The 27774-nt window shown below is 33.6% G+C and overlaps 1 protein-coding gene across 1 annotated transcript; it reads left to right on the top strand.

Moving 5' to 3' along the window:
* The first annotated feature begins 3342 nt into the window (after positions 1–3342).
* On the top strand, positions 3343–17890 carry LOC141286737 (leucine-rich repeat-containing protein 2-like). Its single transcript, XM_073818840.1, has 9 exons — positions 3343–3493; positions 3671–3798; positions 6584–6639; positions 6725–6881; positions 6956–7092; positions 10581–10726; positions 10805–10957; positions 15088–15212; positions 16344–17890. Exons 1-9 carry the CDS (start codon positions 3354–3356, stop codon positions 16391–16393), a joined length of 1092 nt encoding a protein of 363 aa, XP_073674941.1. The 5' UTR covers positions 3343–3353; the 3' UTR covers positions 16394–17890.
* Positions 17891–27774: the final 9884 nt, after the last annotated feature.

Raw genomic sequence — 27774 nt, 5'->3', positions numbered from 1 at the left:
AAAGATCTTAAGTAATTAGCTTTCATCTTGATTTAAGGTTGTTTAGATATTTGTACTACTGTCGTTTTTTTAAATCCACGTGGAGTTCAGAGTATAATTTTTTATCCACATTAATTTCACACGTGTCTAGTACAAATATGTCGCTTTGTTTCACAATTACGTTTTTTGTTATTTACCTCAAAAGAAAGGAAGTGAAATGTTACAATATGCGCCATAGGTGCGATACATTGTAACATCTGAGGGGTACATTGTAACATGATCATATGATAGTTTAAAATGTTACCCGGATCGAATGAAAAAAATAGACACGACAAACTATAATATTTTGGCAATAAAATAAAATTACTACATTTGTCAAAGAAAATAATGCAGTTTTTTTAAACATTACAAATAATTGAATTTTGGAGTTTGACAATGAACATATCACAGCCATGTTTGGGAACGCTCTGATCGCAACACACAGCTTTACAATATAGTTCAAAACAATGTAGGCAAATAGACATTCAGATACACCTCTCATAGAACACCAGACACATAAACCAGCCACAATGCTTTACATTTCATAAAAAAAAATTTAAACATTGACTGTCAGTCTTTATTTACTTCAGCCAGAAATTTAAATATTCAGCGATATCTTCAAAAGACTTTTGAATTTTGGCACACTTTTTTTCTCTGTATAGTGTTGCTATGTCAACTAGTAAATTAACCATAAATTAGGTTATTATAGTATTTTGAGAATCCAAAAATGCCTGTAGTTTTGTGTAAATGCTAGTTTTAGGTGTAGAGTTAGTGTAAGATACAGAAAATAAAGTTTGGACAGTAGAAAAAGCATTACACCTACGGAATGCACTGCCAAAAATACTTTTCTTACTTAGATTTTTTGTCTTGTTTCCAGCAAAAATATCTCAAAATTCTTAAATCAAGAAGGATTTTCTAGAAAGGTGAAAATTAAGTGAGTTTTTGCTTAGAACAAGCTAAATAATCTGTCAATGGGGTTAGAAAAAAAAACTAGTTTTCTGTTTGAAATAAGATTTTTTTGCTCACCTCATTGGCAGATTATTTTGATTGTTTCAAGTCAAAATGCACTTAATTTTGACTTTTTTTTCTGAAAACAAGACAATTTTCACTTGTCTAGAAAATCCATCTTAACTTAATTTTTTTTTTTTTAGATATTTTGGCTGGAAACAAGACAAAAAATCTAAGTAAGAAAAGCATAATGATAGGAACACCACACCGCAAAAAAAATGCTTTTCTTACTTAGATTTTTTGTCTTGTTTCCAGCCAAAATATCTAAAAAAAAAAAAAAAAAAAAAAAAAAAAAATTAAATTAAGATGCCGAAAAAATCGTATTTCAAACAGAAAACTAGATTATTTTTCTTACCCCATTAGCAGATTATTTTGCTTGTTCTAAGCAAAAACTCACTTAATTTGGACTTTTTCTGAAACAAGACAATAATTTTTATTCGTCTAGAAAATCCTTCTTGATTTAAGAATTTTCATATATTTTGGCTGGAAACAAGACAAAAAAAAATCTAAGTAAGAAAAGTATTTTTTGCAGTGCGGTGTTCCTGTCATTATGTTTTCTTACTTAAATTTGTTGTCTTGTTTCCAGCCAAAATATCTCAAAATTCTTAAATCAAGAAAGATTTTCTAGACAAGCGAAAATTGTCTTGTTTTCAGAAAAAAAAGTCAAAATTAAGTGCATTTTGACTTGAAACAATCAACATAATCTGCCAATGAGGTGAGCAAAAAAATCTTATTTCAAAAAGAAAACTAGTTTTTTTTTTTTTCTTACCCCATTGACAGATTATTTAGCTTGTTCTAAGCAAAAACTCACTTAATTTTCACCTTTCTAGAAAATCCTTCTTGATTTAAGAATTTTGAGATATTTTGGCTGGAAACAAGACAAAAAAAAAATCTAAGTAAGAAAAGCATAATGACAGGAACACCACACTGCAAAAAATGCTTTTCTTACTTAGATTTTTTTGTCTTGTTTCCAGCCAAAATATCTCAAAAAATAAATAAATAAATTAAGATGCTGAAAAAATCGTATTTCAAACAGAAAACTAGATTATTTTGCTTACCCCATTAGCAGATTATTTTGCTTGTTCTAAGCAAAAACTCACTTAATTTGGACTTTTTCTGAAACAAGACAATAATTTTTACTCGTCTAGAAAATCCTTCTTGATTTAGGAATTTTGAGATATTATGGCTGGAAACAAGACAACAAATCTAAGTAAGAAAAGTATTTTTTGCAGTGCGGTGTTCCTGTCATTATGTTTTTTTTACTTAGGTTTTTGTCTTGTTTCCAGCCAAAATATCTCAAAATTCTTAAATCAAGAAGGATTTTCTAGAAAGGTGAAAATTGAGTGAGTTTTTGCTTAGAACAAGCTAAATAATCTGTCAATGGGGTTAGAAAAAAAAAATAGTTTTCTGTTTGAAATAAGATTTTTTTGCTCACCTCATTGGCAGATTATTTTGCTTGTTTCAAGTCAAAATGCACTTAATTTTTAACTTTTTTTTCCTGAAAACAAGACAATTTTTACTCGTCTTGAAAATCCATCTTAATTTAATTTATTTTTTTTTTTTTAGATATTTTGGCTGGAAACAAGACAACAAATCTAAGTGAGAAAAGCATAATGATAGGAACGCCACACCGCAAAAAAATGCTTTTTCTTACTTAGATTTTTTGTCTGGTTTCCAGCCAAAATATCTAAAAAAAAAAGAAAAAAAATTTTTTAAATCAAGATGCCGAAAAAATCGTATTTCAAACAGAAAACTAGATTATTTTTCTTACCCCATTAGCAGATTATTATTATAAGACAATCATTTTTACTCGTCTAGAAAATCCTTCTTGATTTAGGAATTTTGAGATATTTTGGCTGGAAACAAGACAACAAATCTAAGTAAGAAAAGTATTTTTTGCAGTGCGGTGTTCCTGTCATTATGTTTTCTTACTTAAATTTGTTGTCTTGTTTCCAACCAAAATATCTCAAAATTCTTAAATCAAGAAAGATTTTCTAGACGAGCGAAAATTGTCTTGTTTTCAGAAAAAAAAGTCAAAATTAAGTGCATTTTGACTTGAAACAAGTAAAGTAATCTGCCAATGGGGTGAGAAAAAAAATCTTATTTCAAACAGAAAACTAGATTACCGCATTGGCAAAAACTTAATTTTGACTTGTTTTCTCTGAATCCTTCTTCTAGAATCCTTCTTGATTTCAGAATTTAAATATTTTGGCTGGAAACAAGACAAAAAATGTGAACTCATAATGATAGGAATAGCAGTGTGTGTGTGTGTGTGTGTGTGTGTGTTTGACATACGTTTAATCTGTTCCTCAGCATCGGATCCCATCATGAAGGCAGAGCGGCTCGGCGTCGACATTCCCGTGTACGATCTCTCTCTCATCCGAGATCTGTGGGAGGGACGAGTGAAGAAACACAAGCAGCGGCAGAAGAAAGAAGAAGAGCGGATCAGTAAAAGCGCTCTGGCCAAGTGAGGATGAGGATGAAGCTGTAGTCCAGAATCTAGAGCAGGACACAAACACATCTCATCCACATGATGGGATCATTACAGACAGCTGTGTTTGATTAGGACTGGAAGTAAACTCTGGCTCATGGATCAGGATTGAAACACTCAAAAGCTGATGTTTATTTGTTGGTTGTTCATTAGGGTGAATGAGCAATGGCAGTATCGCATCGCATGCAAGAAGCTGAAGAGCACTGAAGTGACGGCGCTGCAGTGTTACCTGGAGAGATCTACACTTAGGGAACTACACATCCTGCCCTCACATGAGAACGGTGAGGCACACAATAAGAGCAAACTCACAAAACACATGGATATCTAGAATCATTTCAGAAAAAGTCAAGCCTACTCTAAAACATTGCTACTCAAATTTCTTCGCAGAGCGCCTTTGATCTAAAATATTTACCCCTTTTTTGGCGATTTTAGAGAATGTCATATTGAAACAACAACCAAACATTGTTTAAACTTAAAACAATAATGGTAATATGATACAAAAATAAAGAAAATAAAGCATTTACTTAAAAAAAGAAATAATTTTAAAATAATAATGAACACTTTCTATTTTTTTTTTTGCTTATCTACACGTCGTGTGTCTATTAACCAACCAATTAAGAACTAAAAATGTCATAAGAATAAAAATAAATACAAATATTTATTTAAATTTAAAACCCTGATAAAATACTAAAACAATAAAAAAGATAAATATTTAATGTTTATCTACAAGTCATGTGATCATTAACCAACATAAAACACTAAAAATGTCATTAAAATAAAAATAAATAAAAATGTTTAATAAAGTAATAAAATTAAAACTCTAAAAAAAGATGAAATATTCCATGTTTATCTACAAGTCATTATTATAGTAAAACTGTAATAAAATAATACAAAAATGATTACCTATACAAGTCGTGTGACCATTAACCAACATAAAAAACTAAAAATGTCATTAAAATAAAAATATTTAATAAAAGAATACAAAAATAATACAATTAAAACTAAAAAAGATGAAATATTTAATGTTTATCTACAAGTCATGTGACCATTAACCAACACCAAAGAACTAAGCTATTAAAATAAAATATACAAATATTTGTTTAAACTTAAAACTATAATACAAAAATAGTAAAATTGAAAGATTAAAAAAAGATTCAATATTTCATGTTTATCTACACGTCATGTGACCATTAACCAACATAAAACACTAAAAATGTCATTAAAATAAAAATAAATAAAAATGTTTAATAAAATAATAAAGTAATAAAATTAAAACTCTAAAAAAAGATTAATTATTCCAGGTTTATCTACAAATAATCTGACCATTAACCAACACCAAATGATTAAAAATGTTATTATATAAAATAAACAAATATTATAATTAAAATAAAATAAAAAATATTTATTTCAACTTAAAGCTATAATAATATAACTAAAATAAAAGAAATAAAAATATTTGTTTAAACATAAAACTATAATACAAAAATAATAAAATTGAAAGATTAAAAAAGATTCAATATTTCATGTTTATCTACACGTCGTGTGACCATTAATCAACATAAAAAAACTAAAAATGTCAATAAAATAAAATAAATAAAAATATTTAATAAAATAATAAAGTAATAAAATTAAAAATCTAAAAAAAGATTAAATATTCCATGTTTATCTACAAGTAATCTGACCATTAACCAACACCAAATGACAAAAAATGTTATTATATAAAATAAAAAATAGTATAATTAAAAAAAAATAAAAAAAAAATATTTATTCCAACTTAAAACTAATAAAATAATACAAATATGATTACCTATACAAGTCATGTGACCGTAAACAAATATCAGAGAACTAAAAATTTAATATTAAAATTTTTTACTTAAAAATAATAATGATGAAAGATTGCAAAAATAATAAATAATAATAATAAACCAACCATTAAGAACTAAAAATGTCATAAGAATACAAATAAATACAAATATTTATTTAAATTTAAAACCATAAGAAAATAATCATATTAAATAAAAAAGTTGAAATATTTAATGTTTATCTACAAGTCATGTGACCATTAACCAGCACCAAAGAACTAAGCTATTAAAATAAAATAAATAAAAATATTTATTTAAACTTAAAACTATAATACAAAAATAATAAAATTGAAAGACTAAAAAAGATTAAATATTTCATGTTTATCTACACGTCATGTGACCATTAACCAACATAAAAAACAAAATATGTCATTAAAATAAAATAAATAAAAATATTTAATAAAATAATAAAGTAATATAATTAAAACTCTAAAAAAAGATGAAATATTCCATGTTTATCTACAAGTAATCTGACCATTAACCAACACCAAATGACTAAAAATGTTATAATATAAAAAAATAGTATAATTAAAATAAAATAAAAATTATTTCAACTTAGAACTATAATAAAATAATACAAAAATGATTACCTATACAAGTCATGTGACCGTTAACAAATATCAGAGAACTAAAAATAATAATGAAAGATTGCAAAAATAATAAATAATATTAATAAACCAACCATTAAGAACTAAAAATGTCATAAAAATACAAATATTTATTTAAACTTCAAACCATAACAACAAAAAAACACTAAAATAATAAAATGAAACACTAAAAAAGATTCAATATTTTATGTTTACCTTCATGTAATGTGACTGTTAACCAATCATTAAGGACTGTCACAAACTATATATTTATAAAAATCTAAAACCTAAAACAAATATATATCAAAAATGTATTTATTTATATATTTATTTATTTATTTATTTATTTATATAAACCATGAAAGCAAGTGAGCAAAAACTGCCTTTTTTTTCTAAAAACAAGAAAATATTTTTTACTCGTCTAGAAAATTCTCTTTGATTTAAGAATCTTTAGATATTTTGGCTGAAAACTCCAAAAAAAAAAAAAAAAAAAAAAAAAAAATCTAATTACGAAAAGCATTTTGTGTGTGTGCAATGTTCATTTGTCTAAACTTCCCAAACAATATTTATATTGAGTCTCTGTATCTGACCTCTGACTGTCTGTGTCTCTCATCCAGACAATGACGCTGAAAACAAGAAGTTCATTTTTGAGCTAAATGGGAAAAAATGGATGGTAACCATCTGAAAAAGCTTTAATAAAGATGTTTTTCAAATGCATTTGTACCGTTCCGTGATCCAACTATGTTTCTGATCTGCAGAAATTACCTGAAGATCTTCAGTACATGATTTATCTGAAGGAATGGCACATCCACGGGACCAGGATTCCCGAGATTCCCACTTACATCCAGGCCTTTGTGGATCTGCAAGTGCTGGACGTCCCGAAAAACGGCCTGACGAAGCTTCCTGTTGAAATAGGTCAGCAAACCTGAAACACCAAAATCATAACTCCACATATCAGGGATTCAAAGCAAACGTCTCGTCTTTCACAGGAAAACTGATCAACCTGAAGGAATTAAATGTGAATTATAATAAACTCTTGAGCATTCCACCTGAACTCGGAGAATGTGAGAATCTGGAGCGATTAGAGATGACGGCGAACGGAAACCTGGCCGAGCTTCCCTTCGAGGTGCGACACGATGATCTGACTCCATATAACCCTTACCAGATAGAAGTATACTTCAAGTATATATCAATACTTGTAACCAGTTTTGGGGGTAACGCATTACAAGTAACACAAGTTACGTAATAATATTACTTTTTTCAAGTAACTACTAAAGTAACGCATTACTTTTTAAATGACAACAAAATATCGGAGTTACTTTTTCCTCCATTTATTGATTAAAAGCTCTCCTGTCCCCATGTTGAGAGACATTGTGAGTAAGATGTTACTTTAGTTCTAGAATAAATGTGAACATGCATTAATTCATCTCACTCACTAAAAAACAGATACAGTGTTCTTCAAAATGAATAAAAACACTGAAATTCAACTCAAACCTGCAATAATTAAATGTTAAATAATACAAATATCCTTTATGTATTTAATCCCATTTTATTAACCGATGTCTTTGCTGCTGACCTTCGATGATTCAATTCATCCATACTAATAAGCAAAAATAATTCAAGATAATCTAACATTTGTTTTCCTTTTTTTATTGCTGTAGTGTTGACATTTGTTCTTCTGCGGTCTACTGTACAGACGTCAATTTACTTTTCTCTAAGCCTCAGGCTTTTGGTGTGAAAAGGCTTTTACATTTGACAAAAATACAACTTTTTATATTAAAAACAAACAAGCAAGCCCTGCCCAGATTTAAAAAGTAACGCAAAAGTAATTGTAACGTTCGTTGTTTTTCAGAAGGAAGAAGACAGGGTCAGCGAGACTGGGACTCGTGCTTTTTATTTGCAAACTTGGTTTAAACAAAACAAACTTGTAGATAGCGCCAGCTGCGCTCACAATTATATCACACAATAACTCATAATAGATCGTAATTCTTTGTCACTCTGCATCAGGCTTGCTGCACGAGTTCCCAGTCAGTCTCTCGCCGTTGTCTTGGCGCACGCTCCTTTTATCCGTCTCTCTCTGGCGATTACTGAAACGAGACACAGGTGTTTGTCATTTGCACTTGACCCACTTACCACTCGTTCACCTGTCTCTCTCTCCCATTGCAGACCTCACGGAACCACGCCCCCCTCGCCACAGTAATGTAACGCATTACTTTCCATAAAAAGTATCTAAGTAACATAATTAGTTGCTTTTTAGGGTGTAACTCAATATTGTAACATTACTTTCCATCAAAAGTAACTAAGTAACGTAATTAGTTATATTTTTAGGCAGTAACGCAATATTGTAACGCATTACTTTCCATCAAAAGTAACTAAGTAACGTAATTAGTTACTTTTTTAGGCAGTAACGCAATATTGTAACATTACTTTCCATCAAAAGTAACTAAGTAACGTAATTAGTTACTTTTTTAGGCAGTAACGCAATATTGTAACATTACTTTCCATCAAAAGTAACTAAGTAACGTAATTAGTTACTTTTTTAGGCAGTAACGCAATATTGTAACATTACTTTCCATCAAAAGTAACTAAGTAACGTAATTAGTTGCCTTTTTAGGGAGTAACTCAATATTGTAACAAATTACTCTCCATAAAAAGTAACTAAGTAACATAATTAGTTGCTTTTTAGGGTGTAACGCAATATTGTAACGCATTACTTTCCATCAAAAGTAACTAAGTAATGTAATTAGTTGCCTTTTTAGGGAGTAACTCAATATTGTAACAAATTACTCTCCATAAAAAGTAACTAAGTAACATAATTAGTTGCTTTTTTAGGCAGTAACTCAATATTGTAACATTACTTTCCATAAAAAGTAACTAAGTAACATAATTAGTTACTTTTTTAGGGAGTAACTCAATATTGTAACGCATTACTTTCCATAAAAAGTAACTAAGTAACGTAATTAGTTACTTTTTTAGGGAGTAACTCAATATTGTAACATTACTTTCCATCAAAAGTAACTAAGTAATGTAATTAGTTACTTTTTTAGGGAGTAACTCAATATTGTAACATTACTTTCCATCAAAAGTAACTAAGTAATGTAATTAGTTACTTTTTTAGGGAGTAACTCAATATTGTAACATTACTTTCCATCAAAAGTAACTAAGTAATGTAATTAGTTACTTTTTTAGGCAGTAACTCAATATTGTAACATTACTTTCCATCAAAAGTAACTAAGTAATGTAATTAGTTACTTTTTTAGGGAGTAACTCAATATTGTAACATTACTTTCCATCAAAAGTAACTAAGTAACGTAATTAGTTGCTTTTTTAGGCAGTAACTCAATATTGTAACATTACTTTCCATCAAAAGTAACTAAGTAACATAATTAGTTACTTTTTTAGGGAGTAACTCAATATTGTAACATTACTTTCCATCAAAAGTAACTAAGTAACATAATTAGTTACTTTTTTAGGGAGTAACTCAATATTGTAACATTACTTTCCATCAAAAGTAACTAAGTAACATAATTAGTTACTTTTTTAGGGAGTAACTCAATATTGTAACATTACTTTCCATCAAAAGTAACTAAGGAATGTAATTAGTTTCTTTTTTAGGGAGTACACTGCAAAAAATGCTTTTCTTACTTAGATTTTTTTGTCTTGTTTCCAGCCAAAATATCTAAAAATTCTTGAATCAGGAAGGATTTTCTAGACAAGTAAAAATTTGTGTCTTGTTTTCAGTAAAAACAAGTCAAAATTAGGTGAGTTTTTGCTTAAAACAAGCAAAATAATCTGCCGATGGGGTAAGAAAAATAATCTAGTTGTGTGCTTGAAATAAGATTTTTTTTCTTAGCCCATTGGCAGATTATTTTGCTTGTTTTAAGCAAAAACACTTCATTTTGACTTGTTTTTACTAAACACAAGATAATAATTTTTACTTGTCTAGAAAATCCTTCCTGATTTAAGAATTTTTTGATATTTTGGCTGGAAACAAGACAAAAGATCTAAGTAAGAAAAGCATTTTTTGCAGTGTAACTCAACATTGTAACGCATTACTTTTAAAAGTAACTTTCCCCAACACTGATTGTAAGTGTACTATTTCAACATTCCTTGTGACTAAATTGGCCCACTTTCTTTCTAGTTTACTAATTAAAAACTTCTTTAAGTAAAGATTCTAAAAAAAAAAAAAAAAAAAAAAAAACTAAAAATTCTTAAATCAAGAAGGATTTTCTAGACAAGTAAAAATTATTGTCTTGTTTTCAAAAAAAAAAAAAAAAAGTCAAAATGAAGTGAGTTTTTGCTTAGAACAAGCTAAATAATCTGCCAATGGGGTAAGCAAAAAAAAAAAAAACTTATTTCAAACAGAAAACAAGATTTTTTTTCTCACCCCATATGCAGATTATTTTGCTTGTTCTAAGCAAAAACTCACTTAATTTTGACTTGTTTTTTTTTTTTACTGAGAACAAGACAATAATAGAAAATCGTTCTTGATTTAAGAATTGTTTGATATTTTGGCTGGAAACAAGACAAAAAATCTAAGTAAGAAAAGAAAAGGGACAGTATGTTCTTATGCATGAATTCCTTTTTATGAAAGGTATATCATTCTTTTTTCAGTTGAGTAATCTCAAAAAACTGAAGCACTTGGACATAGCAGAGAATCAGTTTGCCAGTATTCCCGTCTGCGTGCTTCGCATGGACAACCTGAAGTTTTTGGACATCAGCAACAACAGACTCAAAGACCTGCCCGAGGACGTTGACAGGTGTGTGTTTGCAGTATTTCCATATATAATCATCTGTTCATGTGTCTGACACTGTGAATCCGTCCCTTCCTTAATCAGGCTGGAGTTATTAGAGACGCTGTTCCTTCACAAAAACAAAGTGAAATATGTGCCGATGACCATGGCCAACCTCATCCATCTGAAGATGCTCATCATCAGCGCAGACGAGCTGTACAGCATCCCGTCGCACTTAGTCGACAATCCCAATATCAAGTAAGTGTGAAGTCCGTACCATAGAAATATATTTTTTAACATTTATGACTGTTATAGCAGCAGATGTGGTTCGATCTCCTTAAAACTTTGCATACTTGTTTAGAATCACCTGTTGCATGTGCTCAGCTTTTCCTTTAGGCTTTATAGGATTTTAGGTAAATTCAGACAGGACCCTTTTCTAAACGACCCCATTATAGCTTCCCAAAGAGTAAATTTTCAGCATTTTTTTTTTATAATTATTGACCTAGAGAATTGTACTGCAGTGTTTTTTCCCAGATTGAGTGAAAAACCTAGGACTAGTAGGCATAGTTGTCTGGAATGAGGAGTTCTGTCATATGATACGAATATTGCGTGCATGTGCGAAAAACCGCACAATTATTTATGCCCTTGAAAAATATGATACCGCCCCCTAGTGGCTGATTTCTCTCAAATATCTCTCAGACCTTTGGGGCCATGAGTTGAACAGGCCCACCAAGTTTCATTCCGATCGCCCAAACTTTGTCGGCCAATGGTGGCCATGTTTTTTGAGAGACGCAAATATCCTTGTAGACACTGGTAGACTTGTGGACCAAGAGACTTTAGAGAATCTTTCTGCACTGGTTTGGTTCTGATCTGGCCAAAAACCTAGGACTAGTTCACAAAAGTAAGTTTTTTTTTCATGTTCTCAATCAGCGGTTCCCAACCGGGGGGTCGCGACCCACTAGGGGGCCTCAGTGATCCTCCAGGGGGGCCGCGAGATATCTTAAAATTAATGTAAATATTATCCTATAATTGTTTAATTTCATTATTAATGCGCTAAATGGGAATAATAAAAGCACAGCCTCTCTCGTGTTCTGTGATTGATTGCTTCAGACTCGGCGCAGCAAGCCTCATCGCACTGTTAAATACAGACTGAATGGCGGCTCAAAACTTCCAAATGCTGTACGCAAACTAATGTTACATCTCTCGGCTGCACGCATGAAGCAAACCGTCGTAAAGGTAAAAGGGAAAAACGATTAGTGTCATAATAACGAACTTGCGCGTGCCTAATGTCTCGCGTAAAGAGTCGTGCATGAGACACGCATAAGTCTGCTATTGATTCACAAACTATGCGCGCTCTCGGGGCTCTGATCCCTATCGTATTTTTGCGTGAAATTACAAACATTTGCCTAGTTGTCCAAATTAATGTGAGTGTTTTATAATAGATGCTCACCCATAGAAGAGGAGTAAGGCTCGGTGTTTATGAGCATCAGGCACACACTGACAGAGTTCACTGATCCCGTCTTGGTCGAACCTTCACATCGATGTGTTTCAACAGATTTAGAATGTATTTGCTGTAGTTTGAATTCGTGTATTATTTTTTTTAATGGATACAAACAGTAGCTATTCAGTCAGTCAAGTTCAAAGGGATAGGTTTAGTGGTCTTTTGGTATCTCCCTGTTGTAGAGCAGGTTCACTTATTTAAGAAAAAGTAGCCTACTCTTAAGTTGTAAAGAATGTCTGAAGTAAAATAATTTTAAAAGTTAGAATTGAGCAGAGGTTTTCTTTAAAGATTATAAGGTATATTTGAAGTTTTAATTTAAATTTTATTTGAATTTTGAGTTTTTTTTTATAACATGCAGTAGAAGAATAATTAAGGCAAAACAAATGTTTTGGTTAATAAAAAAGTTTAAAAATAAATTATTTTTTCTTTACTGTGGAAGTACAGTATAAGATGACATGTCAGGCATAGGGGGGCCTTGCAAAATTGGCCGGAGAAGGAGGGGGGCCCCGGAGTAAAAAAGGTTGGGAACCCCTGTTCTCAATCATTTAACAAACAATTCGATTGACAGCGGTGGTTCTAGAGACAAAGTTGTCCAGAATAGGAAGTTCTGTCGTATGATATGAATGTACCTTTGGGGCGGTGAGTCAAACAGACCCACCAAATTTAGTTCTGATCGGCCTCCATTAGCCTTGTCTAAACGGTGGTCAAATTTCGTAAGTCAATAACGGCCATGTTTTTTCGAGAAACGTAAACGTCCTTGTAGATGCTTGTGGACCAAGACTGTGTATAGCAATTTTCAAGTTGGTAGGACAAATGGCTATGCAGTTATAGACATTTTTAAGTTTTTTCCCTCTCATAGCACCACCAAACTGGCTGTTATAGCACCAGCTGTGGTCCGATCCCCTTAAAACTTTGCATGCTTGTTTAGAATCACCTGTCGCATGTGCTCACCAGGGTTCATGAAGTTTTAAGTTTTCCTTTAGGCTTTATAAGATTTTTTTGTAAATTCAGAGAGGCCCCTTTTCGAAATGACCCCATTTGAGCTTTCCAAAGGGTAAATTCCAACATTTTTTGATCATTATTGACCTAGAGAGTCCAGTGAATTGGAGTGGCCGATTTCCCCAAATTTCTCACAGACCATTGGGGCCACAAGTCAAACAGACCCACCAAGTTTCATTCCGATTGGCCTCAACTTCGTAAGCCAATGGCAGACATGTTTTTTTAGATACACAAATGTCCTTGTAGACCCTTGTGGACCAAGACAGTGTACTGCGATTTTCAAGTTGATAGGACAAATGTTTGCACAGTTATAGCCATTTTCCCCCCCTTTTATAGCACCAAGCCCCGCAATTTATTATTATTATTATTTATTTATTTATTTATTTTTACCTAAGATTGACTATTACATAGCTGAGTTTTGAGTTTTCCTTTAGGCTTTACAGGATTTTGGGTAAATTCGGACAGGCCCCTTCTCTAAACGACCCCATTTGAGCTTTCCAAAGGGTAAATTCCAACATTTTTTGATAATTATTGGCCTAGAGATGCAGTGTTTTTTCCCAGATTGACCGAAAAACCTAGGACTAGTTTGCAAAAGTATTTTTTTCCACATCTCAGTCATTAACAATTTGATTAACAGCAGTGGTTCTAGATTGGAACAAATCCAGCGCAGAAAGATTCTCTGGAGCGTGAATATTAATAATTATCAAAAAAAGTTGAACTTTCTAATTTACCGTCGCAAAGGGGTGCAAAACCCTTAGAAAGGGGCAGGGCCACATTTAGTAAAATGGCTATAACTCCTGAACGCTGAGTATGTAGCCTTCTTAAGACTGGTTTGGTTCTAATCAGGCCAAAAGCCAAGGACTAGTTTACAAAAATATGTTTTTAAAAAAAATGTGAAAAACCCAAATTTTCGGGGTTTTCACATTTTTTGAAAAACCTATTTTTGCCAACTAGTCCTAGCCGACCCAGTGTTTACAAAGTGAACGCCAAGGATTCCAATGACATAAGACACATGAGCCTGCGACTGACGGTTTAGGAGTTCTGAGCACTTTTGATCACTATAGCGCCCCCGTCAGGCTGATTGGGGCGAGCATTGGTGTCGTTGTAGACGGTGTGAGTACTACCATCTCTCCAAGTTTCAAGTGTCTACGACTTACGGTTTGGTCTGCACAATCAGTTTTTTGCGGAGATCGCTGATCCATGACCATTCTAACCATTCTAGGGTTTCAGCGCTATGTGCTTGAACCCCTAAAAATGTCCTCCCTAAATGTTCAAATAAGTTGATCCAGAAGCTTGTAAGAGCTATCATTATCGTGCACTATACACATATAAAAACTGCCATTAAAAGCATGTTTCAAAAACTAAACTGCTGGGTATGTAGCTTTTTTAATATCCAGATCAGCTTGCAACTGTGTTGCACCCTACTAAAAGTAGCCAAATTCTATTAAAAATATTGATTAAGAAATATTTCAATTAGCCAGTGTCAAGTGCTACATCCATGATCATACATTTGGGCCACTTCAGGCTTACATACATTTTGTCCTTTTTTTTTTTTTTCTCTTAAGAAATTGAACTCTCATGCCAATCTTTTGCGTTTCCCCAATAAACTTTGCATTTGCTTGCAAAACCTGTGAAACTTTGTTAGCTAGTAAAACATTTGTGTTTTCTCTTTAGTTCCTCTGAGAAACTTTGCGTTGGCTTCCAAAACATTTAATTAAATTTTTCCTTCATCTACTTTTTTTTCACCATCAGCTTGTGCTGTTAGGAGCTATGTAGAATACTATGTACTATAATCATATGAAGGGCACCAGAGCAGGACGTGTCTCATCCCGTGTTATCTGTAGAATAAAACAGGAGCAAACCCCTAAAAACACTCTTTCTGTTCCAGATTAATCCGATTATATGACAATCCATTAAACACTGAGAATGAAGAGATGAAGATGGACACAGAAACTCAAGATGAGCGTGACAAGGAGTTCATGAAGACATACATCGAAACTCTTCAAGACAGAGGTGATAAATCCATGAATTGAAATTAAATATAAGTCAAGGAAGCAAAAAAAGTTTGGGATCAGTAAGATTTTTAATGCTTTTAAAGGGACTTTTCTGCTCATCAAGGATGCATTTATTTGATTAAAAATACAGAAAAAACTGTAATATTGTGAAATGTTAAATGCAATTTAAAATAGTGGTTTTCTATTTGTAATATACTTTAAAATTTAACTTATTTCTGTGATGCAAAGCTGAATTTTCAGCATCATTACTTTAGTCTTCAGTGTCACATGATCCCTCAGAAATCATTCTAATATATTGATTTATTATCAATGTTGAAAACAGTTTTGCTGCTTAATAATTTTTTGGAACCTGTACTTTTTTTTCAGGATTCTTTGATCAATAAAATGTTAAAAAGAACAGCATTTATCCAAAAAAGAACAATCCTAACAATATACACTACTTTTCACAATTTTGAGGTCAGTAATTAATTTTTTTCTTTCTCTTTTTGAAAGAAAATAATACTTTTATTCAACAAGGATGTGTTAAATTGAAAAAAAAAAAAAAAGTGATAGTAAAGACTTATATTGTTAGAAAAGATTTCTATTTTGAATAAATGCTGTTCTTTTTAACTTTTTATTCATCAAAGAATCCTGAAAAAAGAATCACAGGTTCCCAAAAAATATTAATAAAAGTAATAAATCAGTATATTAGACTGATTTCTGAAGGATCATGTGACACTGAAGACTGCAGTAATGATGCTAAAAATTCAGCTTTGCATCACAGGAAAAAATTATATTTTAAAGTATATTAAAATAATAAAACTGTTATTTTGAATTCCAATAATATTTCATAATATTAAATATTTTCCTGTATTTTTGATCAAATAAATGGAACTTTAATGAGCATAAGAGACTTTAAAAAAAAAAAAAAAACATTTAAAATCTTACTGATCCCAAACTTTTGAGCAGCAGTGTATTTATATATAATTTATTTATTTATTGCTGATTTGAAGTAAATGCAAAGCCATTTTTTTCAGTGCATCATTCAATACACACCAAAAACATAAAAACGAACTTTAAATACAGCTGCTGTACATCATTAGCAGATATTAACCTTTAGCTAATTGTTCTTGCATTGTCTCTTTTTCAGACACTCAGCCGTCATACACCACTAAAGTCTCCCTCAGCCTCCAGCTGTAGAACCAGATAAACGTCTACAAGTGTAAATATGACACAGATTGATAGTTGGTTTGAAATGCTTCCATTGGAGTCTATTTATTAGTTTCTCATTCCGAGTTCAATTAAAACTAAAATGCAGGTGGATGCCACATTGATAAGCTGTTAGTATCTCAAGGGTTTGGGTTTCTTCTGTAGCCGTGTTTAAGATTTGTGACCCTGGACCACAAAACCAGTCAGAAGTGTCAATTTTTTGAGGGACTTATACAATAAAATACGCTTTCCATTGATGTATGGTTTGTTAAGATAGGGCAATATTTAGCTGAGATACAACTATTTGAAAATCTGAAATAAAATAAAAAATTCTAAATATTGAGAAAATCATTTTTAAAGTTGTTCAAATGAAGTTCTTAGCAATGCATGTTACTAATCAAAAATTAAGTTTTGATATATTTACAGTAGGAAATTTACAAAATATTTTCATGGAACATGATCTTTATTTAAGGGCAGGAAAAACAGTTTTTTTTCATGCACCTGTCAAGTTTTTCAAGAATTTGGCCTTTTTGGTGTTTCATAAAGTGTTTTTCAGACTAGTGGAAAGAAAACACCCAAAAGACACTTTATCTATTTGTGTCAATAGATTTCAATTACAATACATATTTCTAGAGACCAAGAGTTGTTTCTCCTACACTGAGCCATAAATCTCCACTTCAGCAGCACTTACACACACCACACTTTACATTTGTGTTCCTGTCTATATCCTGAAGGTTTTTACAGAGGGATTTGTTTGTATATAATTTGCTAGATTTTATGCAACATTTGATTTCGCCAAAAATAGTAAAAAATACATAGTTTTTTCTGAATTATGGAGTGACAAAATGAGTTCCCTCTGTAAAACATGTGACTCTAATATTTAAAAAAAAATACTGACTTCATCCAGTGTTTAGATTTTTGTACTAGAAATGTATGCATATCAGCGCATAATTTATTAAATAATGCTTATTTGCATATTTAAACCTAACATTTTAAAAAACGTGTAATATAAAAAAAAAATGTTTGCAATTATCAAAGTAATCAATCAACTGGGTAAGTAAGGTGATAACTAATAGTTAATATTTTTACCCTATTCACCTGCAGTGTCTCGCCTTAATATCCTAATGATTTGGGGCATAAAAGAAAAATCGATCACTTTGACTTGAGGTTGGTTTTGTGGTCCAGGGACACATTTAAGAAAAAAAGTACAGTAGTAGGGTTGAAGTTCATATTTTCCTTTTTGACTGCATTTATCGTTCTTACAAGTTCAAATCTGATCCCGAACCCATTTTGATTTGATTTTCTGTAAAGATTTCCATCGTTTAGTTTGTTTGATGTGACCAAATGTTTCACAGCATGATGATGATGATGATGATGATGATGAATCATGGTTGAACCTGTTGTCTGGAAGTCTTTGTTTTATAAGATGTGTCAAAAAGGAGTGTCTCTTTAATTTATTGTAATTAAATAAACCAAAATCACAATTGACTGTTTTGCCATCAGTCGTAAATATGACATGTAAACACCTTAAAGAAGAACAACAAAATTAGAGATAATGTACTCACCCCCTTGTCATCCAAGATGTTCATGTCTTTCTTTCTTCAGTCGATAAGAAATTATGTTCTTTGAGGATTTCTCTCCATATGGCGTCTGCAAGTTTGAACTTCCACAATGCAGTTTAAATGCAGCTTCAAAGGACTCTAAACGATCCCAGCCGAGGAAGAAGGGTCTTATCTAGCGAAACAATCAGTTATTTTCTTTAAAAAAAATAAACGTTTATTTACTTTTTAACCTCAAATGCTTTTCTAGTGTGCAAAAATGATTTTTTAATCAACAATTTTCATAATATTAAACAAACAAACAAAACAATTGCAGTGTTTCTCACACTAGTGTGCTTTAATGTTTAATCAGGAAGTTTGCTTTTAAATGGTTTTATTTTGTACACAATTGCAAAAAGTCAGACTTGTGGTGTTCCCGGGTCAAAAATGACCGGACTCCAAACAACTGCTTATGAATCTGTCATTATACTATATTATCACCAAATATTGGATTAAATCTTTTTGTCAACTTGTTTTCTTTCATTTAGGACGGGTTTTGTGTTTCTATTTGCATCTGTTTATTCATAGGCCTCATTTATCTGAGAGTAGGCACCTCATTTTTTAAGTGAAAAAAGCATTTATGAATAATTTTAGAAATATGAGATAAAAAAAAATAATTATTAAAATTTGCACTGTTTCTCACACTAGTGTGCTTTAATTTTTAATCAGGAAATTTTGAAAATTATGAATATTTGCAGTGTTTCTCACACTAGTGTGCTTTAATGTTTAATCAGGAAGTTTGCTTTTAAATGGTTTTATTTTGTACAAAATTGCACAAAGTCAGACTTGTGGTGTTCCGGGTCAAAAATGACCGGACTCCAAACAACTGCTTATTAATCTGTCATTATACTATATTATCACCAAATATTGGATTTGTTCTTTTTGTCAACTTGTTTTCTTTCATTTAGGACTGGTTTTGTGTTTCTATTTGCATCTGATTAATCGTAGGCCTCATTTATCTGAGAGTAGGCACCTCATTTTTTGATTGAAAAAGGCATTTTTTATGAATAATTTTCACATTATAAGATAAAAAAATGATTAAAACTTGCAGTGTTTCTCACAGTAGTGTGCTTTGATTTTAATCAGGAAGTTTGCTTTTAAATGCTTTTATTTTGTACAAAATTCCAAAGTCACATTTATGGTATTCCTGGGTCAAAAATGACCGGACTGCAAACAACTGCTTCTAAATCTGTCATTCTACTATATTATCACCAAATATTGGATTCAATCTTTTTGTCAACTTGTTTTCTTTCATTTGGGACTGGTTTTGTGTTTCTATTTGCATCTGAGTAATCGTAGGCCTCATTTATCTGAGAGTAGGCACCTTTTTTTTGAGTGAAAAAATTATTTTTTTATAAATAATTTTTACAATATGAGTTAAACAATTATGAAAATGTGCACTTTTTCTCACACTAGTGTGCTTTAATGGTTAATCTGGAAGTTTGCTTTTAAATGGTTTTATTTTGTACAAAATTGCAAAAAGTCACACTTGTGGTGTTCCTGGGTCAAAAATGACCGACTCCAAACAATTGCTTATAAATCTGTCATTATACTATATTATCACCAAATATTGGATTTGTTCTTTTTGTCAACTTGTTTTCTTTCATTTAGGGCTGGTTTTGTGTTTCTATTTGCATCTGAGTAATCATAGGCCTCATTTATCTGAGAGTAGGCACCTCGTTTTTTGAGTGAAAAAGGCATTTTTTAATGAATAATTTTCACAATATAAGATAAATTATAAAACTGCAAATGTGTATCACACTAGTGTCATTTTTGACTGGGAACATCAAAGGTGTGACAGGAATCCGAACAGAACTCAAACTCGCAGGCACCATTGAAGTCCACTATATGGAGAGAAATCCTGAAATGTTTTATGACTGAAGAAAGAAAGAGGGTTAGTAAATTATCTTAAAATTTTAGTTCGGGAATTTAACTTCTCTGTGAAAAAATATGAATCCAATCCTGGAATATGAAGTGGTTTATTGAAACATTGATCAATGAAAAGCTAAACGAACACTCATAACAAACATCTCAGCAAACAAATGCTTAATGTGCATCCAACGCGTCAATAAAATCTCATCAGAAGGCATCTACAAACCAGTCTTCGAGGAATGGCTGCATAGACATGAAGAATGGCACCTAGAGCCGAAACATCGTTAAAAAACAAAGTGCAGTTCATTGGATAACATCTATAACGACTTTCGTTTAGTTGGGATAAGACCTTCTGGAGTCAGAGCACCGTTTGCATAAATAGAGTCACATCGACACTCCTGCTCCGACATCAATTTCAAGTATGCGTCATTATCAGGTCCCCAGAATTGGCAAATGAAACATTTCCTCTGCTCTGTGCTAAATCTGTGCTATGATAAAGCAGAAACCATCATGGATTTAGGCTGTTATTGCTGCGGTGTGTTATATGATAAAATGCAATCGATCAGATCATCTGCTGCTAACGGAGTCGTGATGTGCACTGGTAAAAAAAAAGAAAAAGAAAAAAAGAAAGAAAGTTGATTCAACTTAAAAAAGTAAGTTCATGCTGCCTTAATTTTAAGTTCAGTCAACATGAAAAGTTCAGTTGTACTACATGAAAATGTGGATATTTGAGTTGAGTAAACGTTAAAGTTTAAAGCAGCTTACACAAATACTTTAAGTTGAAACAACTTTTTTTCCCTTTTTTTACAGTGTGTATGAAAACCGAAATTTGATTTTCTCCGCTTTAAACATGCAAAAAAAAAAAAAAAAGACATGTTTTAATTAAATAAATTCACATAAAAGTCAGTAAGAGAGTCTGCTCTGTTAGGAAGCAACGATAAATTGGTAAAGCTGTTTTAAAAAAATGATCAGTCCTCTGGAAATCTACTAGAAATGATAGCAGGACATCGGCTACACAGAAACATTAAATGCCTTGCAGGAATAGTTCAGCCAGAAGTAAATGTGCTCATCCTCAGGCCATATAAGATGTAGATGAGTTTGTTTCTTTATCAGATGTCATTCCATCACTGGTTCACCAATGGATGTGAATGGGTGCCGTCAGAATGAGAGTCCAAACAGCTCATAAAAACATCACAATGATCCACTTTGTGGATTACTTGTGGATTATTGTGATGTTTTTATCAGCTGTTTGAACTCTCATTCTGACGGCACCCATTCAGGATCCATTGGCGAGCTAATAAATAAGCTTGTTTAAATAAATTTTAAACAAAATGTACGACCCTCCAAGACTAAAAGTGCTTTGCATTATTGAAGCACACAGTAAGATGAATTGGTTTCTTCATCAGATTTGTAGAAATGCATCATTCCATCACTTGCTCACCAACAAAAGTGAATGGGTGCCATCAGAAAAGAAGAGTCTAAACCGCTGATAAAACATCACAATAATCCACACCACTCCAGTCCATCAGTTAACATCTTGAGAAGACAAAAGCTGAAACAAATCCATCATTAAGATGTTTTTAACTAAAATACATCAGAATCAGAATCAGAATGAGCTTTATTGCCAGGTATGTTTGCACATACTAGGAATTTGTTTTTGTGACAGAGCTCCACAGTGCTACAGAAAGACAGTGACAAGACGATACATATTATAAAAAGAACAATATAGAGGTATACAAGACAGACAATGTGCAAAAATAGCAAAGACATTTGAATGGAGTAAGTATGTGCTTTAAATAAATAACGGAAAAATGAATAAAGAATGTATAGTGTTGTATGTTCCACGATCAAGTGTTCATGAGATGGATTGCCTGAGGAAAGAAACTGTTTCGGTGTCTGGTCGTTCTAGTGCTCAGTGCTCTGTAGCGCCGACCGGATGGTAACAGTTCAAAAAGTGAGTGTGCTGGATGTGAGGGGTCCAGAGTAATTTTGGCAGCCCTTTTTCGTACTCTGGATAAGTACAGATCTTGAAGGGTAGGGAGGGTTGTACCAATGATTCGCTCAGCAGTCCGGACTATCCGACGTAGTCTTCTGAGATCAGAATTTGTAGCTGAGCTGAACCAGATGGTAATTGAAGTGCAGAGGACGGATTCAATAATGGCAGAGTAAAACTGTTTCAGCAGTTCCTGTGGCAGGTTGAGCTTCCTCAGCTGGCGAAGGAAGTACAGCCTCTGCTGGGCTTTTTTCACAATGGAGTCTATGTGAATGTCCCACTTCAGGTCCTGAGAGATGGTATTTCCAAGGAACCTGAATGACTCCACTGTGTTTACAGTGCTGTTCATGATGGTGAGTGGGGGGAGAGCAGGGGGGGTTTTCCTGAAGTCTATGATCATCTCCACAGTTTTGAGCGTGTTGAGCTCCAGGTTGTTATGACTGCACCAGACAGCCAGCTCTTTTACCTCCTGTCTGTAAGCAGACTCGTCACCGTCCTGAATGAGGCCGATAAGTGTGGTGTCGTCTGCAAACTTCAGGAGCTTGACAGAGGGGTCTTTGGAGGTACAGTCATTAGTATACAGGGAGAAGAGCAGTGGGGAGAGGACACAACCCTGAGGGGCGCCAGTGCTGATAGTCCGGGTGCTGGATGAGAATTTTCCCAGCCTCACTAGCTGCTGCCTGTCTGTCAGGAAGCTGTTGATCCACTGACAGACTGATGTGGGCACAGAGAGCTGAGTTAGTTTGGGCAGGAGGAGGTTTGGGATGATAGTGTTGAAGGCTGAACTGAAGTCCACAAACAGGATCCTCGCGTAAGTCCCTGATTTGTCCAGATGCTGCAGTATGAAATGTAGACTCATGTTCACTGCATCATCTACAGACCTGTTTGCACGATAAGCAAACTGCAGGGGGTCCAGTAAGGGTCCGGTGATGTCCTTCAGATAAGCCAGAACCAGTTTCTCAAACGACTTCATGACGACAGATGTTAGCGCCACAGGTCTGTAGTCGTTAAGTCCTGTTATTTTGGGTTTCTTTGGAATGGGGATGATTTCAGAACGTTTGAGAGAGGCGGGGACTTCACACAACTCCAAAGACCTATTGAAGATCTGTGAGAAAATGGGTGCCAGCTGATCTGCACAGGTTTTCAGACAGGCTGGTGTGACACCGTCAGGGCCTGGTGCCTTTCTTCTTTTGTTCTTTTTGAAGACCTTGCGTACCTCATCTTCACTGATTTGAATGGGAGTTGCAGGAGTGGGGGAGAGGGGTGATGTTGGAGGTGTAAATGGTGTCTTTTCAAACCGACAATAGAACTCGTTCAGATCGTCTGCCAGTTGCTGATTCTGCAAAGTGCTGGGGGATGATGTCTTGTAATTGGTGATTTGTTTTAGACCTTTCCACACTGATGAAGAGTCACTGGAATGAAATTGGTTCCTTATCTTTTCGGAATAATTTCTCTTTGCCACTTTGATCTCCTTTTCCAGTGTGTATTTGGCCTCTTTATACAAGACTTTGTCCCCTTTCCTGTAAGCATCATCTTTGACATGACGAAGCTGTCTGAGTTTTGCAGTGAACCATGGTTTGTCGTTGTTGTAAGTTAAGCGAGTCCTGGTAGGAATGCATAAATCCTCACAGAAACTGATATATGAAGTAACAGTCTCTGTAAGCTCGTCCAGATCAGTAGCAGCAGCTTCAAAAACACTCCAATCAGTACATTCGAAACAGGCTTGTAAAGCCCGCTCTGTTTCGTTGGTCCATCTCTTTACAGACTTTGCTACAGGTTTAGCAGATTTAAGTTTTTGCCTGTAGGTTGGTATAAGATGAACCAGGCAGTGATCAGAAAGTCCCAAAGCTGCCCGTGAGACAGAGTGATATGCATTCCTTATTGTGGTGTAACAGTGGTCCAATATATTTCTATCTCTGGTCGGACATGTGATGTGCTGTCTGTATTTTGGCAGTTCACGGGAGAGATTTGCTCTATTAAAATCCCCAAGAATGATTAAAACAGAGTCCGGGTGTTGTTGTTCTGTCTCTGTGATGTGATCAGCGAGTTTCTGTAACGCCAGGCTCACGTGCGCTTGCGGTGGAATGTACACACTCACGAGAATGAACGAGCAAAACTCTCGCGGCGAATAGAACGGCTTACAGTTTATGAAAAGCGCTTCAACATCAGAACAGCATATTTTCTTTAACACTGTTACATCTGTACACCACCTCTCATTGATGTAAAAGCACGTCCCGCCGCCGCGCGATTTCCCCGTCGATTCTGCGTCGCGGTCTCCTCTGAACAGCTGATATCCCGGGAGATGAATCGCGCTGTCCGGTATAGCCGCGTTCAGCCAGGTTTCCGTGAAACACAGAGCAGCAGAGTGTGAGAAGTCCTTATTTGTCCGGGAGAGCAGAAGGAGTTCGTCCGTTTTGTTTGGTAGAGACCGGAGATTTGCCAAATGTATGCCTGGCAGTGTCATCCTGAATCCACGCTGACGAAGCTTCACGAGCGCGCCGGCGCGCTTCCCCCGCGTCCTGCGCGTCCTGCGCGTCCTGAAGCCTTTGGTAAGCGCCGCCGCTCCGCCAACTATGATGTTGAGCAAAACGTCCGAATAATCAAAAACCGGTAGGAGATTTTGTGGTATGTTCTGCCTAATGTTTAGCAGTTCATCCCTTGTAAAACTGATCGTGTTTGCAAAACAAAAAACAGGAAAAACGAACAAAAACACAAAAACAACTGGAGAGCTAAGCACAGAGGCTGCCATTCGCGGCGCCATCTTGTCTACATTGAGTTCATAATCTATAATAGATTTCCTCCAGTGAAAAATTGGTCTGGTTTGAATCAAGAGAGAAATCTGCACAGATCAAGCACTGTTTACAAGCCAAAACAGCTCTTTTGATGTGAGAGACAACAGGAGATGGACTCTTAATAAAGGATTTGTTTCAGCTTTTGTCTCCTCAAGATGTGAACTGATGGACTGGAGTGGTGTCGATTACTTGTGGATCATTGTGATGTTTTTATCAGCTGTTTGGACTCTTATTCTGACGGCACCCATTCACATCCATTGTTGAGCAAGTGATGGAATTATACATTTCTTTTGCTATTAAATGTCCTCCTTTCAGATCAGTAGTAATCCAAGATTAGGATGAGTTTGTTTCTTCATCAGATTTCATCACTTGCTCAACAATGGATGTGAATGGGTGCCGTCAGAATGAGAGTCCAAAAAGCTGATAAAAACATCACAATGATCCACTTTGTGGATTACTTGTGGATCATTGTGATGTTTTTATTAGCTGTTTGGACTCGTATTCTGGCGGCACCCATTCACATCCATTGTTGAGCAAGTGATGGAATTACACATTTCTTTTTCTATTAAATGTCCGCCTTTCAGATCAGTAGTAATCCAAGATTAGGATGAGTTTGTTTCTTCATCAGATTTCATCACTTGCTTACCAATGGATGTGAATGGGTGCCGTCAGAATGAGAGTCCAAAAAGCTGATAAAAACATCACAATAATCCACAATTAACCACTCCAGTCCATCAGTTAACATCTTGAGAAGACGAAAGCTAAAACAAATTGATCATTACGACAATTTTAACTAAAATACATAGAGTCCATAATCTATAATAAAGCTTCTTCCAGTGAAAAAGTGGTCTGGTCTGAATCAGGAGAGAAATCTGCACAGATCAAGCACTGTTTACAAGCCAAAACAGCTCTATACAAATATGTGACTGGATTTTGATGTGCGAGACAACAGGAGATGGACTTTTTCCCCTTTTCACATTTTCAGTTGAGTTTAAAACATCTTAAATGATGGATTTGTTTCAGATTTTGTCTTTTCGAGATGTTAACTGATGGACTGGAGTGGTGTGGATTATTGTGATGTCTTTATCAGCTGTTTGGACTCTCATTCTGACGGCACCCATTCACTATCTACTGGTGAACAGGTGAAGGAATGGCATTTCTACAAATCTGATAAAAAAACAAACTCAGTCTAATCTTGTATGACCTGAAGGTGAGCACATTTTCAGTATATTTTCATTTTTGGCTGTTAAATCAAGTCGATGTGTCATTGTGAGGTAGCAGCTCTGTGTTGAGTAGCTGGTGCTCATAAATGAGTTACAGATTAAATACATTTACTTTGTAATAATTCATCTATCAAAGCCGCACCTGACCTAAAGACACTGATTATGTCCGTTTTGTGCCGTTTCTCGATAAAAGACGCTGCGCTCTGGTTGTACGTGCACTGCATGTTTAAATGCTTTTAACTAATTTGCCACTATGACAATATTATTGCAGTCTGTACAAGTTTAGCGCAGAGGTTAAAGTTCATCAGTAATATAGTAAAGGACTACAGTTTACATTCAGATACATGGCAGCACATGAACTACACTGCAAAAATTATTCTCTTACTTAGTATATTTTGTTTTCCAGTACAAATATCTAAAGATTCTATGAAAGCCAGTTTCAGGCACTGAATAAAAAAAAAAAAAAAAAAGGGTAATTGCAACTTTTTATCTCACAATTCTGACTTTTTTCCTCAGAACTGTGAGATATAAACGCACAATTGCGAGAAATAGTCAGAATTGTGGGATATAAAGTCGCAATTACTGACCTTTTTTCTTGCAATTGCGAGTTTGTATATCGCAATTCTGACTTTTTTTCACAGAACTGTGAGATATAAATGCACAATTGTGAGTTATAAAGTCAGAATTGTGGGATATAAACTCACAATTCTGACTTTTTCTCACAATTCTGACTTTTTTCTCAGAACGCCGAGATATAAACACAATTGTGAATTATAAAGTCAGAATTGTGGGATATGAACTTACAATTGCAAGAAATAAAGTCAGAATTGAAAGATATAAACTCGCAATTCTGACTTTTTTCCAAGTTTGTATCTCGCAGTTCTTTTTCCTTGCAACTGCGACTTTTTTACTAAGAACTGTGAGATATAATTGCACAATTGCGAGTTATAATGTCAGAATTGCTAGATATAAACTCACAATTCTGACTTTTTTCCCTTGCAATTGCAACTTTTTCTCTCACAAATTTTTTCGTCTTGCAATTGCAATTTTGTGACTTTTTTTTACTCAGGACTGTGAGATATAAATGCACAATTAGGAGTTATAAAGTCAGAATTGCTATATATAAAGTAAGAATTCTGGGATATAAACTGGATATAAACTTTTGACTTTTTCTTGCAATTGCGAGTTTATATCTCACAATTCTGACTTTTTCCTTGGAATTGCAAATTTTATCTTGCAATTCTGACTTTTTTCTCAGAACTGTGAGATATAATTGCACAATTGCGAGTTATAATGTCAGAATTGCTAGATATAAACTCACAATTCTGACTTTTTTCCCCTCGCAATTGCAACTTTTTCTCTCACAAATTCAGACTTTTTTCGTCTTGCAATTGCGATTTTGTGACTTTTTTTTACTCAGGACTGTGAGATATAAATGCACAATTAGGAGTTATAAAGTCAGAATTGCTATATATAAAGTAAGAATTCTGGGATATAAACTGGATATAAACTTTTGACTTTCTTTCTTGCAATTGCGAGTTTATCTCTCACAATTCTGACTTTTTCCTTGGAATTGCAAATTTTATCTTGCAATTCTGACTTTTTTCTCAGAACTGTGAGATATAATTGCACAATTGCGAGTTATAATGTCAGAATTGCTAGATATAAACTCACAATTCTGACTTTTTTCCCTTGCAATTGCAACTTTTTCTCTCACAAATTCAGACTTTTTTCGTCTTGCAATTGCGATTTTGCGACTTTTTTTTACTCAGGACTGTGAGATATAAATGCACAATTAGGAGTTATAAAGTCAGAATTGCTATATATAAAGTAAGAATTCTGGGATATAAACTGGATATAAACTTTTGACTTTTTTTCTTGCAATTGCGAGTTT

The sequence above is a fragment of the Garra rufa genome, chromosome 15, assembly GCF_049309525.1.
Source record: "Garra rufa chromosome 15, GarRuf1.0, whole genome shotgun sequence".
Lineage (NCBI taxonomy): Eukaryota > Metazoa > Chordata > Actinopteri > Cypriniformes > Cyprinidae > Garra > Garra rufa.
Note: the sequence above shows the minus strand (reverse complement) of the source record. Positions and strands in the feature narration are given on the sequence as shown.